This window comes from Scomber scombrus, chromosome 20 (assembly GCF_963691925.1).
Source record: "Scomber scombrus chromosome 20, fScoSco1.1, whole genome shotgun sequence".
NCBI classification, from domain to species: domain Eukaryota; kingdom Metazoa; phylum Chordata; class Actinopteri; order Scombriformes; family Scombridae; genus Scomber; species Scomber scombrus.
Genome location: NC_084989.1, coordinates 12,460,873 through 12,477,435, shown reverse-complemented (window position 1 = coordinate 12,477,435; position 16,563 = coordinate 12,460,873). Strand labels below are relative to the sequence as shown.

The window sequence follows — 16,563 nt, the reverse complement described above, 5'->3', positions numbered from 1 at the left end:
TCCTGTTCTTCCTGTGAAACAATGCTGTAGGAGCACATAGCACGCAGAATTTCTTATTGAGCAGTACACACAGAGTAGGTAGTTAATGCATGTGTAGAAAGCGACAGATGTTCCTGAAACAGCTCAGTAATTACAGAAAAGTCGGAGCAGAGCAGAGCTGCTCACCCCTACCAGGCATCAATGAGAGTCTGCCTTAGCTGCCAGGGGAGGGCTTATTGTTTACACACACATTAATGAGAAAGCGAAGGTGAGACTGATTAAATCCTAAAAGTAGCTCTCCCTACTAAAACAGTGCAGTGATTCTTTTCCTCGGGCAAAAATATGAACCCAACTTTGTTTGTTTTAAAAGCTCAGGAAATAATCTCTGCTGCTGATCTGAGGTGGTATACTGTGGTGCTATTTTTCTTAAGTTATAAGAGAGTAACATACTTGGCTTGTCTGACGTTGTGTGATTTATTCATGCTTTGATTACAGGTATATTACCCTCTGTGTTAGAGAGGACAGAATCTAACCAGGTTATTCGTAAAAACAGATTCACCACCTATTTTCCAGACACATATACACACTAAAGGCAAGCTCAATTAGTACACATTAATAACATATGATGCAGTACATATTGCTGGCTTTATACCTTTATAAGATAAGATATCTTTTCTTAAAAGCATCCAGACCTTCGTGTCAAAAAACTCTGTACCTTGTTGAGAAGCAGCTCCAGTATCCAGAGCAAATCCTTGTCCTCTGGGTCAGATGTAGACTCTGTGTGCATCTGTTTGAAGAAGGCATTCAAAAATGCAACAATGCCCACTAGCAACCTCTCATCTTCCACACAGGCTGGACGCACCTGGAGAAACCTGCAGGGTGGAAGAGACGCAGACCATACCAACAAGAAGGAGAGAAAGTGGTTGAAAGGAAAATACTAAGTAATCATTTGTTATTTTTGTAATTACCAAAGGTTACAGATTAAGTTCTTCACTCAAGACTTCCATATTATTCTTTTGCGTATTCATCTTATTCTTACCAATTCAAAATCAGGGCAATGCCAACAAGAAATACAAAAAAAATATACAGACTTATCATGAGTCCAAAACTGAATTCTTAATGAGAAAGTTCTTCAAATTTCCTCATCAATGCTTTAACAGTTATATCTGGGCATTGTGAACCTGAAAAAGCATTTAACCTCATTAATTCATGTAAGTTCTTCAAAAATAAGAAAAGAAAAAGCTACTGCACTTACTGAGCCATGGAAAAACATTTGGATCTTCTGGCAAGTTCTTTTCTTCACTGTTATACAGAGTTGCAGCAGCAGTAATAAATAATAAAAACCCTCTCATAATCTGCTTAATTCATAAAGCTAAACAAATCATAGTCACTGACTTCGTTATTAGCCTGTAAACCTAGAGTACACAAAACTTTAATTGAATTTATATGCGGTGTACCTGGTCACAGCAGCCTGCCAAGTGAGGGAGTGAAGAGTGTCTCTGCAGCTGTGGGTGGGGATGTGAGGGAGGGCCAGTCTGTCAATCAGCAAGTAAAGGTTGAGCCTGGAGAGGGCAGAGGTCACTGAACTGTGTCCTGCTGCCGTGACGATGGCCTTGATGCAGTCCTGAAGCGCATTGGGAGGGTGCACCGCTCGGAGCGACAGAACCTGCGCTTCCAACAGCTGTAGGTCAGCATGAAATCTAGGGGGGCGGGGGGGGTAACAAAGGGTTAAAGAATATATTCAAAATCAGATTACATGATTATTTATGTGCTGACAAGTATGTTGCATAAGTGGCACCCTCAGGAGCATACTAATGACTGCATTAACAAACATATTTGATCACCAATCTAGAGGGAAGAGACATTTATGAGTCATCCGAAGAGAGATGTTTTCTGAGAATGACTTGCAACTAAATCAAATCGAGGCAGCAATGATCATACCAAGTACCACTCAAGAAAACCGTCAAATTTATTGTCATGACATGAAAAAAACCCATTTTGTACCATTTTTGAATTTTGTTATAAGTAGTAAGTTGTACGTGACACAATAGACTAAGTCCAAGGAAGTTAACGCAATTTTTCATTGACTGATCCACTTTAAACAAGTGCTCTTCTCCCAGTGATAATATTGTATGAAATTTAGTTTCAGGTGGATAGATTCATCTATGGTGTGCTTTAAATGTCTTTGCTGTAATCAAGCTGGTTAAAGTTGTGTGAGAGACATTCTCATCTGTTTTAATTAGGTCACATTAGGAGAAAATGAAGACAGATGAAACACAAGATCCCAAGCCTCTGAAACTAATGTTTCACTACAATTCTCTACAAGAGAAAACATTGTGAAAGAGTGATATTCAGCAGGAGTTTTCTTTGGTTGTTACAGAGGTTATGATAATTATCAGTTTCTTCAACATACAACATTTTTTGAAACCAAATTAAAATGCACAGATGTATTAAAACAACGCAAAAATCAATTTCACTTGAATAAAAATTACTAAACAATTAATTAATTAATATTTCTTTATCTACAACAGTGAATGACAATGTGCTTTGCATTGATGCAAAATAATTGTTCTACTTTGGTTTTCAATTCCCATCATGTTTTTACACATGAACAAATGACAATAGCCTCTCTGGTAATAATTTAAGACTATGTTGACATCCCATATAAGAGCAAAGAATATTAAGGTTCTTACTCAGTAACATTTGTGGAGCCATGCAGCTCCTCAAGGAGGTTGTCTATCCCAGAATGCCATGCAGTGTTCCACGCCATCTGCAGGGCTTGGCGGGCGGGGGCTAGGGTTAGCAGGTCAGAAGACGGAGCCAGGACACAGCAGTACGGGCTGACAGCATGATGACTCGATGCCTGGAATGGGATGTTGTACCTGGAAGAAAAGTTCAGGAAAGAGTAAGATAATCTGTGCAAAGTGCTGTTAATGAGCTGTTGACATCCATGACTTTACAGATCAGTTTACCTGCGTATTATTGTCAGTGGTAAGGAGAATGTTGCCAGTGTCACATCTTTGTTGGATTTGTCTGACCTGATATGACAGAAAAAATAAGTGGTAACACAAAGTACTGAATGGATGCACACTTTGATATAAGAAGTGTGTTTAAAAAAAGAAAAAAAGAAAAAACCTTATATTTACCATAATTCAATGCTGGCAATTTCATCAAATAGCAGTAAACACATCAGGAGAGCAATCTCACTTCCATTGCCTTTGTTCTCCTTCAATATCAAGGATGCTATAATGAAAACAAACATAAATAATTTACATAATAACCACACCCAAAACTTTATCAGTCTACTTCAGTCTGAGATATTCCGTCTCAGTGACAAACACTAAATGGCTCGGCCAATATGTTTTTAATACGCCAACATAGAAATGTAGTTTGTCAAGTCTTAATGCAACCACTGAGTGCTTTAAAATCAGTTGTAAAAACATTACATTTGTAATTCTTAAAGATTCAACATATATTTTTGCACACCAAAAAATGCATGTTGTGTTCAAATGTGCAATAACATAATAAATATACAGCTTGTCACAATTAACATGTTATAATTTAAATGTATTATATCCTAATTTAAAATAAGTAAATGATAATTAAATTAAAAATCATGCCAAAAAAAAAGTTTTGTTGCTGTATATCTTACCAAATACAGCATTGCAGATAAAGCTCTAAACAACGTGCTGATGTTGAGCTCCACAGCAACAAGTTGCATCATACTAATATGCTATTTTAACAGTGTGACAGCATGGTTAAAAGCTATGCATCAATGGCTGACTTGTTGTCTTTTTTTGAGGATGTGCCCCCGAGCTACACAACACAACGTCTATAGTTGTTACTTAATGAGATGGCTTGTGAATGTACCCCTGAGCAGCGTGAGGAGCAGGAGGTTGCGCTGTGCCAGGCTGTGCCTCAGAGATGGATCAGCATACACCAGCTTCCTCAGGATACATACACAAGGCTCCAGCAGGCAATCCAAGCTCTGGGGAGAATAGCAGCATACACACTCAGTGTTTAATTGTAGGGAAAACAAAAACACACACACTGTATTTCTGTCTGCTCCTGCTCTGTGTCTCTCACATACAAATGCACATGATCTCCTTACTGTCACGACCTTTCAGCTAAATCCAAATGTAGCAATCGTGCTGGTTGCGGGCAATGAAGGGTTCAGGACAAATACAACCTGCAGGAATTCCTCTTACACATACACTTGTTAGCTGAGACAAGTTATTCTCTGTGGCCCTGTTCCTCCACCTCTATTTAGCCAGACATGCTGGATGATTACCCCTGTTAGCAGCTTCTGATTCAAGGCCTGGGAATGATCAGCAGACTGCAGTAACTAGAGGGCAAAAATCACTGCTGACCAGGGCCTGTCTGACACTATTAATATAGACCATTTCATCCTTCTATCATGCACGCCTCAGTGGGTATCCTCCACATCCGCTGGCAACATATGTACTCAAATGCGTACAGTACAGACAAATGAGGGCATCTACACGAGTGTGAGCAAGTGCAGAAGCACATTTCTGATTTGCTTTTGTTTTGTTTGGCTTGGACAGCAATTCCTACAGCACACATCTATTTATCACTTTGCCAGAACAGGTTTGGTTGTTTGTTTTTTTTTACCTTGTTGTGGTTTACACTCTTGTTAATGAAAAAAATGACTTTGTCTGTTATTCCAAGATTCTTCAGCACTGGGTGCATTGTTGTGTCTGCCGGGAAGGAAAAGAACAATTCAATATACTGACAATAAACATTTGCATAATCTTCAACCATTTGCTTTTCCTGCTTGTCTAAAACATATGGTGGTGGGTGTGCACACACTCTGTGCACTAACTGTAAATTGCAGTTTTCATAGGGGGAGGACTCTCACTCATCACATAAACAAAGATTGTTCTTTTAATTTTATCAAGTGCATAAAATTTCATCTAACACTCTCATTAGGCCTTTCAAATACCTTTCAAAGCCAATATACTGCATCATACAATATCAAGCTCACAATCAACTATTAGAGGGATGTGAATTGTTAGCATTACACTCTGCTGCATAGCTAAAATAGTACAACTATGAAAAACAGAAAGGACATTTTGTAGAATCAATTTAAAAATATAGGGGTAAGAAGAGTATGAAAAGCCTCAAGGCATATAGAGAGAAGTGCAGAGGTAGATGGGGTGGATGGTTTAAAAGTATTATCATGCCAATTCCAAGATTACAGCAAGGAAATATATTAAATAATATAATAGATGAGTTTAAAGGAAATATTGTACATTACCATTACTAGGTTTCACAGATAGCTCACCTTGCAGAACAACAGATAATTGCTCAGCAGCTGATCTTCTAAGGGAAATGTCAACAGTGTCTGAGGACAGGATACAAAAGAGCTTCTCCACAGACTCCACCTAGTCACCATGACACACATAAATATGAAAAAACACATTCAAGACACAGATGACATAGGATGTGACACGGAAAAGCACTTCATATGATTAGGTGTTTTGTGTGCTGTGTGATGTGTCATTTTTATCGTTTCTATTATTTCTGCCTGTGCTCAAGTGAATCTGAGCGTGTTGTTGTGTCTCTGTATGTAGATTTATACCTTGAGGACGGACTTGTTGCTGGTGTCAAGTGTGATGTCTAAAGGGTTTCTGACGCAGTAGAGATTGGGGAGTGAGGAGATCACTGTTTGATCTAGGTCTGGTCTGGCTATGTTGGCTTCATCATCACTGGTTAGGTGGGGCAGGATTTGTTGCACTGCTGCTATTCTCACGCTGTTGATGTATGAAGAAAAAAATGTAGGCAAAATTTAGTAGAAAAATCACAGTAGAGAATCAACCTCTTCTCTAAACAGATTTAAAGCAACCACATCAATCAACTTTACTTAGTGTCAAGCCAAGCTTTTCATCTTCATTAAAAACATCATACAAACAGCTAAAGGATTCAAAAATGTGGCCGCCTTTTATGTTCTTTTAAACACTACATCTAACTGACAACTGGTTGTCAAAAAGTAGCTGGCAGGGCAGACAAATCTATTAGGCGTTGCCAAAATTTACTAGAGCTCATCTCTGGGCCAGTGTCTGGTGTTAATTTCCATCTCTATCAATATTCATAGACTGGGACAGAGTAGCTGTTTTACACAGACCTCACCAGACAGTTTAGATGACTTGATGAGCACATCATCTGACAGCAACAGACAGTGATAATATTGCCATCACAAATGTTGTCGGGCAAAATATTCAGACTCTCTGCAACTTTTTTGCTCTACTAACTGACATCAAACTCATCAAACAACTTGAAATAGGCAAAGACAGCGAAGAAACATACAATCAAAGACACAAACAGGAAAAAAGACCAACAGCTTAGACTCACGTGGGCTGTTTAGTGAAAAGGAGTCGGAGAGCTAATTTTAGCTTGGCTGTGTTTGGAAACATGTTGTCTCTTGCCATGTCCGACATGTCACTTATCAGCAGGACACAGTTTCCCAGTGACTCCTCAGTGCCGGTGAAACCCTGCCTCACACACACACAAACACACACACACAATTCTCTGACTGCCTTGGCAGACAATGCAGCGAACAATGGGGAATTCCATCTAAGCAGCACAAAAGTAAATAAAATATGCATCACTTTGATTACGAGTGGTTTCATTTCGTCTCTTGATGACATGGTGGGCCCATCTCTTAATGGCCTCCTTGAATTAAATCACACTTGACAGCCTAGTCAAAATCTCATGTATATTCATGAAGAATTTCCTGGCTTTCTGCTGCCTGAAACTGAACAATTAATAAAAGCTTGGTTTTTTCAACCCAAAAAAGGAAACAATATAACACAAAATATGTAAATGAGAGAATAACAAAAATTTTCTCACTGGCAGCTCAATTGTGGACCAAGAGCACTAAATTTGCACTTTTGATCATAGTTGTTTTGATAGCGGGAAACATGCACCACTTCCCCCAGCTCCATAAATATAATATAATAACTTCCAAACATAATGCTGTTTTATGAGTTTTGCAGTACAAACACAATGCACCATCTCCAGGGTCTACAACACCTGCAATATGGGGATGACCGGGTAGAGTGCCTCATTGAATCTGTCCCAGGTTGATGCTGTCATCATCAATCGTCCCTTGAGCAGAAATAGCAGGACATCCTTGGCAGCAACATTCACCTATAGATCACAGTTAAACTGCTGAATTCACACAAAGCACTGTTGATAAAACATTAGATAACAGATAGTGTAAGTGACAGACTACATAATCATGGTGAATCCTGGCACTTTACTGTGGCCTTAAAGTAAGTTCAAATGATTTAAAAACATCCATGACACACTGGCCAAAATAATTTACACATAAATGACCTTGCTTTAAAGATCTTCACAGTCATACTGCTTCTAATTTGAGTACAAGTGGTACACAAGTGTTTGCCTACCATTTCTGCAGAATCCTGGAGGCCAAAAGCACTTATTTCATAGAGCACCCTGTGGTGTAGAAGGAAGTTGACTCCACTGCAGGCTCCTGGTTCCTGTCGCGAGACATTCTGGATGCCAAGGCACTCCTAGGGGTGTATGTAATCACACCAAAGCACATCATAAATTATCGCCATCCTCTCATTTGTGCTCGCACAGAAGAGTTCCAATTACTTTAAATGTAGCCATGTGCTCTAGACAGTGGTTGGTAAAATGCAAGGATGTCTGATTTCAAATGTCAAGTGGGTTTTTTATAGCACACTGTCAAAGGACTGTGCTTCATCCATCTTCATCCTGCTTATTTACATAAGGGTGCCCTGCCAAACAGACCCGCATTATGGCTCCGGTACATTTTAGCCATGAACTTGCACTCTCATTTAAACACTGACTGCCTGTACAAGATGGCTTGCTCTGACCTTGACCAAATTTAACGTGCACGTGTATGTTTCCGTCTTGACAGGCAGTAAAGGATGGGACAGCAGCTTGAGGAGGAGTTTTTGGCTCTCTGTTCGGAGGAGTGGACTGGGCTGATCAAACTTCCACCTAATGACGGAAAAAAGAATGTAAACTATTCTTCATATTTAAATAGAGCAACAAGAACAAGTTATGAATTATTATGATTTGTAACTTACAGGTAAGAGCAGATGTTAACACATTCCTTGATGATGGGTAAGTGTTGGTGAAACGGGAGGCCATCTATTGCCTGGTCTGCCAGCTCAAGTAAATCCAACCAGTTATTTTCTCCCTAGATGAAAAAATAAATGAAGTAATGAAATGCCAGTCTGAGTGACAGGCTAAACATATTTTACCAGTGGTGACAGTTACATTTATGTCTGACTATAGTGCATGTCTGTAAAACTGACATCTCTCTCTACAGTGTAGAGCTACCTCTGTTAGCTTACTGCTACTATGTGACATGCGGTTCATACCTCAGCTTGTGCTTCCTTGAGGAAGTTGCAAGTGGATTCCATCCAGAGGGTAGCGCGGGTCACCCTCCTGTAGAGGTTAAAGCTGTCTGTGTTTACCTGCTCCAAGTAGGCCACTGCTGTCTCTTGCATGCTGGGTAATAAACTCCCCAATGATGTGTCCAGGCATAAGTAGAAAATAGCTGTTGCAGTGTTCTCTGGGAGACTGTCACTAGCCTGTGTGAGGTAAAGAGGTTTACATTTCTATTGTCTTTGGAGTCACAATACAGTAATAACAGAAAACAATCATAATAATGTGATTTTGTTACACAAGCACACACACACACACCTTCTCAGGAGGGAGGATGGTCTGTAGAAGTTTAATAGTAAATATAGCAGTGGCTGTGTAGGCAATTCTGTGGTGAACTCGAGAACCGTGGGGAACGTCTGCTGAATCGTTCTGATGGTAGCTCAGGATATCCCCCAATAGTTCCATGCAGGATTGCAGCTTCTCCTTCTAAAATACACACAGACATAAATGCAGACAAAAGCACACACTTTTCACAAACACAACAGTACATACACACGTTCTCACATCACGTGCATGTTCACAATCACAGACACACACCGACGCACAGCTACTGGCAAGGAGCCAAGAGAAAAATTGTTTGTTCCAGGGGTTAGGAAATGAATGTAATCAGATTTTAGGGTTATTTTGGGACGAGATACAGATCCACCCCATCTCAGTATGAATAAATTGGAACAATCTATTCTCAGCCACTTTGTTTTGGGAGTAGAAATTGAACAATAAAAGATAAATACCAGCAGGGGGCAGTAGATGCCCTGTGCATTGCTTCGCTGGCATACACAGTTTGGCCCATTCCCATAGGGAAAAACCTAGAGGTCTGGCACACAAAAGCTGCTCTTCACATAAAGATGACAAAACAGTTCTCAGGCTGCAAGGCTCAGGGCATGTATTAAACAGCAGAGGGCCAGAGGGGCCTGAGCTTGACAAGTGTATAAGTCCCCCTGCAGTGGAACATACTCTTTAAACAGTCAGAGAGGACAACAAATGTGATCTGCGCAGTAAAAAACCCCACCAGTTTAACGCAATTAATTGTGTGGACTTTATATACAGAATAAACAGAGACATTTACTAACCCAACAATTCTGTGCTTAGATAAACCCTGGGGAACAGGCAAGAGGTATATGCATGTATGTGTGAAAGGCAGAAAGCCTTTGTACCCTTATATAATTCATTCAGCTCAATCACATGCCTACAGTTCCTCTTGACAGTTGAGTACCATACGCCTGTGTGTCTGTGGCAAATTGTCTGGTGGCCAACCCAGTTCCCCCTTTCAGTGAAGTGTATCCATTCATCTACATAAGAGGCTGTCATGAGTTGTGTTTTGACTTGCCAGCTCCATCCCCACCAGGCTGCAATCGTCCCAGACCAGCTCACAAACACTGTCCCCAAGCAGGAGGACGGCGTCGCACAGCAACTCCAGAACACGATGGAACACATGTGAACCCTCTGAGAAACAAGAGAGAAACAAGAGAGCAAGAGCAGGGGAGATCAAACGACCGGTAGAATACTTGGACAGTTAATGTGGTGAAATAGGTGAGGGGATTTTTGCAACATCTCATCTTTATTCAATCTAAAACAGCAGGAGAGGAGAAAGAGAAACAGACGTTGATAACAGATTTTTTTTTCTTTTCAATACAACAATGATTCCTACCTGTCTTGAGCAGTGGTATGGCATTCTCCATGGTAGCAACAGTGAACTGAGCCAAAGTAAGCTGCTGTAACTGCAGCTCCGGGACATCCTCTACACCCAAGTCAGGGAGCTCCAAATGGGCCACATCCGCAGGGGACTGTGGTGTCTGCCTGAGGGCCTGGACTGCTGCTACACCTTGGTGCGAGCTGCCACTGGATGAAGCACACACAAGAAAGGATGAAAACTGAAAATTCATGATCTGTGCTTGGACCGCTCAAATATAAGGAGTGACGTATGAGGTGTATAGGGATGGATCATAAAAACTGAATGTGCCTGCCATCACGGGAATCAGTGCTGACTTTTACACACTACACACCAGACACTAGGGGGCTCTTGGTGTTATTCAAATTTAACAAGAAAAATAAAATCCTCCACAGTCTTTCTCACATTGTTTCATCTACTGCTGCTAGTGTCACTGACAATTTTGTCATTATCAAAGCCACAAAAAAATCTTGCTGTGCACAAATTACCAAAAAGTGTAAGACTCTCTTGTTGAGTTTAATGTGTGATGAACAGAAATGACAACAATGCTGATTCAAACCAAAATGTTTTTTCATAAAACAAGAATATTAGAGACTCTAGACAGATATTACCCAGACAGCGATATCAGATCCTTTTCATATGTAATCTCATTTAGACCAAATTTAAAATGCTGTCTAATGTTATCTACACACCTGTTGGAAGCTGCATCTCCATCTTGGCCATCTCCCCTGGCTCTCTGGCCTGTGCGTCCCACCACAGAGGGCCGAGGAGAGCACTCTGCTACTGGGGAGGAGGCCTGAGAACGCTGGGTCCCCTGAACCTCCTGGGAATAAGAGAAGGACGAGTTCTGGGACACTGGATCTATATCAAGCCACGAAAAGAGGAAAAAGGCACATACTTACACTTGTGTTGCATATTGACTCTTACTAATAAAGCAGAGACAAGAATAGACACAGAAGATTAAAAACAACTTTTTGAAAATGACTTCATTACAAACACAAAATAAATATTTGTTAAACAATGTACTTTCTAAATGAAAGAACATATGTGAACTAACAGAATAAGGATGCAAAAGTGTATCACCAGCTGAAACCCATAACAGCAGTATTTAAAACCCCTGTAAACACATCTGTACATCAGGCTAACTTGTGAGGAACGCTACCTTGCTTTGTAGAGTAGAAGCTTGGATCTTGATGAAAGCGCAGTCTCCTCCTTAGCACAACACAAAGCTGCCTCAGGCAGGAGAGAGCCTGCAAGTGGAGGTAGCTTGCCTCACCTTTACCTGAACCCAGTTTCAACAAGGACAGAAGGTTCTGAAAACAGAAGGGTATATCAGAATAGTATTACACTGGGTTAAGAAAACATCTCTACAGACATATCAATAGTGAGTTGTAACTAAGTCGATTATTATTGTAATTGTGAGTATTAAGGTTTTTTTTATTTGGCTTTGTTACGAAAGCAGAAAAACATGGCCTCAGCTCAGACAGTGATAGAAAAGTTGTAATAAAGTTCAGTAAATAAGAAGGGCAAATGGAATTGAATTATTGAAGCAGCAATTTGTTCCAAGTTCAAATTCCCTGCCCTCTGTAGCTAATGATGTCATGTCTCTAAATCAAAGTCTTTTAATTTAGCTTAATAGCTAAAGGAGGGGCAAGTAGAGCCACAAGAAGAAAAGTACTTTCCCATAATGATTTCTTTTTGATGATGAGACTGCTGGGTGACAGTATGCTAATACTGCCCCCAGAATAATGTAATATAATGCAGCACTTTATTATCAAAATAGTAATGTTCACAGTGGCTCATCAGGGCAAAATAATGTTTCCTGCAACACTCTGTCTATGCCAATGCAATGAAGGGCTCAGACAGCAGATGCGCTCGAGTGCTGACATGATACTTGTATATACACATCAACAAGTACAGCAAAACTTATTTTTTTTAAAAAGGGAGTAAGACTTTGAGGTTATGACTGAGCCTGTGTATCAACCGGGCCAAAATTAATATAATGTAAATACTAACTGGAAAGAGGCATTTTGGGCTCCTCATTTAGAACATGCAACTGTTGAAACCCCTCCAAAGCCACCAAGACCAGGATGAGGACAGTTCTAAACGCGAGGACAACTGCAACAGATTTCACTGAATCTGTGATATCCATGGAGGCCTTAGAGGAAAGAAACAAAATGTTCCACCAAGGACTTTCACACCCTGCAAGAGGTACATGACGACCAAACTATATCCTCCCAGAAATCTAGTACCTGCTCAAGCAAAGTAAGCCCCCAGAGGCCTCCACAACCTCCTATGAGATCAGGGACACAGAATTATAAATTGGCGTTTTGTTCAAGGACACTTTTTGACAGGTTATTATTTTGACAGTGGCTACAGTGGCCATCCCATAAATTCCATTGTGGGACGGTCACACTAACCAGTCAAACCAATACACTTCTACTGATAAAAGTCTTTAAACAAGACTACGGCATCCTGAACAACAGTTGGCCAGGAACCAGAATTAGCGAGGCTCCCGACTTCTTAGATTTTGTCTCTTTGGGCAACCATAGAAGATATTGAAGTGAGGACTCAGCAGCAAGCCACCATTTAGAAGACAAGAAAATGCAAATGTTCCATCAAATACAGAGATTTGTGTATCTTTGTAGAGAATTGTGCCTGAGGGCTGCCTGAGTTTAGACTGACATAACTCATAATGTAAAAATGATACCACTGACATCTTTTATAGTGTTTTAATACATAACAATGGCCTGGTGTGAGCACTATTAGTTTTTGTTGACATATTTCTGTCGAGTATACCCTTACAGTTGACACCTAACCTGTTTTGTTCACATAAAACAAACTCTGGTGTGTTTGCCTGTTTAGTTCAGTTCGTTTAGGCTGGTGTGAGAATTGCCAGACTAAACAACCAGAACAAGGCGGGTCTCTCTCTGCTTCCAAGCTGACTGTTGTGCATTTTGTTTGTGTTCTGAAAGTAAACGGACCAATGACAGGTTTTGTATTGTGGATACTATATGTGAACTTTAGCATGAAGTCAAAAGCTAAATAGCTAAAAGATGCATCAGCTGGTCATTTTAAGATAAATATTTAGGTATCTATATTAAAAAATACTATAGTCATTACTTTTGTCACCAAGGGAAAATCTTTCTAAGACCATAGTAGTGTGATAGTACCTTTACAATATTTGGCCTCTGTAGAAAGATCTCAGCAGGGAAGTCCTGCATAATGACATCACATAGAAGTTCGCATGTTGTCCGCACTAAGTTGGGGTTGCTGCTCCTTAATGAACTGTTTTAAAAGAATTTGAGAACGCAAACACATTTAATACACAATAAACATCACTACACATTACGACAAATATGAATAAAGCCAAAGTCCATAAAAAAAAGTCTACTAATAAATAAATCTATGCTACACTATATTTTTCAAGCTTGGACACTGTAAAATACCAAAAAGTGGGCACAGCATTCTTCAGCAGATTTTTAGTCTTTTTTTTACTTGAAAAAATGTTAATAGAATTAAAACATAATCTTGTTCATTTATACATTTTAATTTGGAACATTGGATACATACATAAATTGTCTCTCACCTTTCATTGGTTGAAAGTATGTGTCTGTCTGTGTTTGTCAAAGTCAGCCATGGAAACACAGAAAACTTCAAGCATCGCACAGACTCATGCACTGTACAACACAGAAGGGTAACTTAGTGAGGAATTGACTGAAAGAAATACGATGCACGACCGCTGGACAAAGTTTGGGGTGTAAAAAACTGAAACCCAACATACTGAGAAATCTGAAATAATGCATTAAAAGTACCTGCTATCCTCTGAGGAGGTAAATCTGTAGGGCTTGGCACATTCTTTTGGAAATACCCCATTTTAGGAAAATGCTCTTCAGGTGGAACAACTGTAGGCACTATAACAGAGACACCACATATGTTGTTGAAATACCCATTCGGGTACTGAAAAAAACATCATCCAAATGTTACAAGAGCACTTTTTTGTAGGTAACAAACTCTAAACATAAAGTATTTGGCATAACTTGCAACACCTGTTGGAGATGCAGAACGTTGTCTGTGTGAGTAGACCATTGTATAACTAGGGAGTAGCTCAGGTAGCTGGAACAGCTGGTCCAGGGTACCATCGATGACAGCTTGCAGTCTGGGTTCCACATTAGGAGACAGTTGGGTGAGGAAGTCCACCGCCCCAACGTCTCTCAGCATCTGTGCTGCGCTGGGATGCTTTGAAGACAAAAAGTAAATAGTCATAAAATGAAAACTCACCATAACATGGAAAATTACAGTTATGTTCAGTGTAGCAGTGTAAAAGCACTTCCCACTGTTTTGTTGCTATCAAAATATCACTAAGTAAATCTCCCTACATCCATTCCTCTGCTAATATTTCATGCAAATCCTTTGACTCACTGTCTGATAAGCTTTTAAAAATAAAGGCTCAAGTCAAAGTAAAATAAATTTACTGTATATCATTTTTATTTTGTTACATATTCATAGGATCATCTGCTAAAAAAAACCAGCTCCACTCCAACCACTATCTATCATATCTGTCTCCCTGTGAGACATTTACCCTCTACCTTTGATAAAGTTGAGAGCAACTCAAGGGCTTCCTCCTGCATTGGCACCTCGGGGAAATTGAACCACTCCAGTAGATACACAAACAGCATCCTCTCTTGGACAATGTCAGAGACGGAAATCAGGGAATGGTCCAGCTTACAGATGATGCTCTTCAATGCTCGGACTCGTATCTCCACCAAAGAGTGGCCTGTAGTTGATTTAGAGAAATATTCAATTAAGAAGAAACATTCAGATACATTAGCGAAGTTGTGTTAATAGCTAATCAGTCGTCCAGGGAAGTCTTACTGACTTGGTGTTACATAGCTAACATTAGCGTTGAATTAAATTACAACTCTAGGGTTGCGTTTTGCGTAACCGAAAAACAGCTGCAAATACGAGTACATAATAAAAGTACAATAAAAGTAGTCAACCTGAAGAGATATGCAATGGTTAGCTAGCATGCACACACGGCTAATATTGGGGTAGCGTTAAGTGTGTGGGTTTTGTCATAGTAAGTTCAGTTAAAGTCAGCCCTCACAGCCACATTTGCCTACCTATTTTCTTTATAAGTGGAGATAACTCCATGTCCAATGTATATTGCGTCTCTCTGTGTATAAACCTGTTTGGAGAAAAAGGTTTCAAGAACGGTACAGGTTGTTAGTTTAGTGAGGAGTTGTCTGCCAGTGTCATGTCAACAACGACTACCCGGGTTTGTTTTCAACAAACGCGCCAGCGTCACTGCACTTCCTGTACAGGACCAGGGTGCGTTCAAGAGCCCCAACTGTGTAGGAGAAACTGTATGGTACACAGAAGACTTTATAACTAATACTGTTTACATAAAGACCCCCTGCAGATGTGCTTCAAGATGTATATAAACCACTCTACTTGAAATAATGATTTGTATCTAAAGTTTGATTATAGATTAAAATTCTTAAAATCACATATAGTTCTACCCCCTCATTAAATAACCCATGTACCCAATCTGTGACTATGCAGATATTGTTCATTTCACTTGACACAAGAAGTCTCCTGGTTCACTAAAAGGTACATTTTCTGTGTATGTGCAAGGGTGGTTTTGCATTTCTGCATCACATTGGTGTAAGTTACATACTGAACTGCGACTGGCTCCGACTAGTTGTAATGTCACAAATCCTGCTCATTAGATACACCACTTAAACTCGAGTTTCAGTGAGCACAGAGGAACGTTCTTCTTTCAGCAGATGAATGTGAAAACAGTGTTCTAGTTTCAAAGTCTGCACATATATCATTCTGCACTGTGAAGCCAACTGTAATGATGAGATAAAAAAACACATTTTGAGTGGAGGGGGACTTTAATTAGGGCCCGAGCGGCGACTGCAAGTCGCCTGGCGAAAGCCCTATTGAAATTGTAATGTTTATTATTATTAGGGCCCGAGCGGCGACTGCAAGTCGCCTGGCGAAAGCCCTATTGAAATTGTAATGTTTATTATTATTAGGGCCCGAGCGGCGACTGCAAGTCGCCTGGCGAAAGCCCTATTGAAATTGTAACGTTTATTATTATTATTATTATTATTATTATTATTATTATTATTATTATTATTATTATTATTATTATTATTATTATTATTATTCCGACATTTCGTGCCCCAATTTCGCCCCTTTCCCAAATGCGTAAATGCTTATACTTTTGCACGGACGTCCGGCCTCATCCGAAATTCGATATTTTTGGGTGGTCGCACATGGTCGACGCAGAATGGCGGAATAGCGCCCCCTACAAAGTCCAAAAATGCCCATAGGGAATTTTGCTAACTTTGTCCTATGCTCACAAAATTCGGTACACATATGTATTATACCCACATATGCAAAAAAACCTCTTGACCTCATGACCTCAACCCAACAGGAAG

General features: G+C 39.9%; 1 protein-coding gene across 1 annotated transcript in view; it reads right to left on the bottom strand.

The window, feature by feature from the left end:
• Positions 1-15,370, bottom strand: part of rttn (rotatin) — a 31,075-nt gene extending 15,705 nt beyond the window's left edge. Inside the window, exons 1-26 of the mRNA XM_062441256.1 lie at positions 15,235-15,370; positions 14,701-14,888; positions 14,161-14,350; positions 13,927-14,025; positions 13,701-13,791; positions 13,285-13,399; positions 11,274-11,424; positions 10,804-10,972; positions 10,091-10,281; positions 9,770-9,885; positions 8,701-8,868; positions 8,376-8,588; positions 8,079-8,191; positions 7,863-7,989; positions 7,410-7,535; positions 7,033-7,149; positions 6,352-6,491; positions 5,582-5,753; positions 5,285-5,384; positions 4,612-4,697; positions 3,850-3,967; positions 3,126-3,222; positions 2,952-3,017; positions 2,673-2,861; positions 1,437-1,679; positions 695-851 (exon numbers count right to left, since the gene is read on the bottom strand). Of these exons, the coding sequence (XP_062297240.1) occupies positions 695-851; positions 1,437-1,679; positions 2,673-2,861; positions 2,952-3,017; positions 3,126-3,222; positions 3,850-3,967; positions 4,612-4,697; positions 5,285-5,384; positions 5,582-5,753; positions 6,352-6,491; positions 7,033-7,149; positions 7,410-7,535; positions 7,863-7,989; positions 8,079-8,191; positions 8,376-8,588; positions 8,701-8,868; positions 9,770-9,885; positions 10,091-10,281; positions 10,804-10,972; positions 11,274-11,424; positions 13,285-13,399; positions 13,701-13,791; positions 13,927-14,025; positions 14,161-14,350; positions 14,701-14,888; positions 15,235-15,265 (3,573 nt within the window). The 5' untranslated portion in view covers positions 15,266-15,370. The remainder of the gene's footprint in view (positions 1-694; positions 852-1,436; positions 1,680-2,672; positions 2,862-2,951; positions 3,018-3,125; positions 3,223-3,849; positions 3,968-4,611; positions 4,698-5,284; positions 5,385-5,581; positions 5,754-6,351; positions 6,492-7,032; positions 7,150-7,409; positions 7,536-7,862; positions 7,990-8,078; positions 8,192-8,375; positions 8,589-8,700; positions 8,869-9,769; positions 9,886-10,090; positions 10,282-10,803; positions 10,973-11,273; positions 11,425-13,284; positions 13,400-13,700; positions 13,792-13,926; positions 14,026-14,160; positions 14,351-14,700; positions 14,889-15,234) is intronic.
• Positions 15,371-16,563: the final 1,193 nt, after the last annotated feature.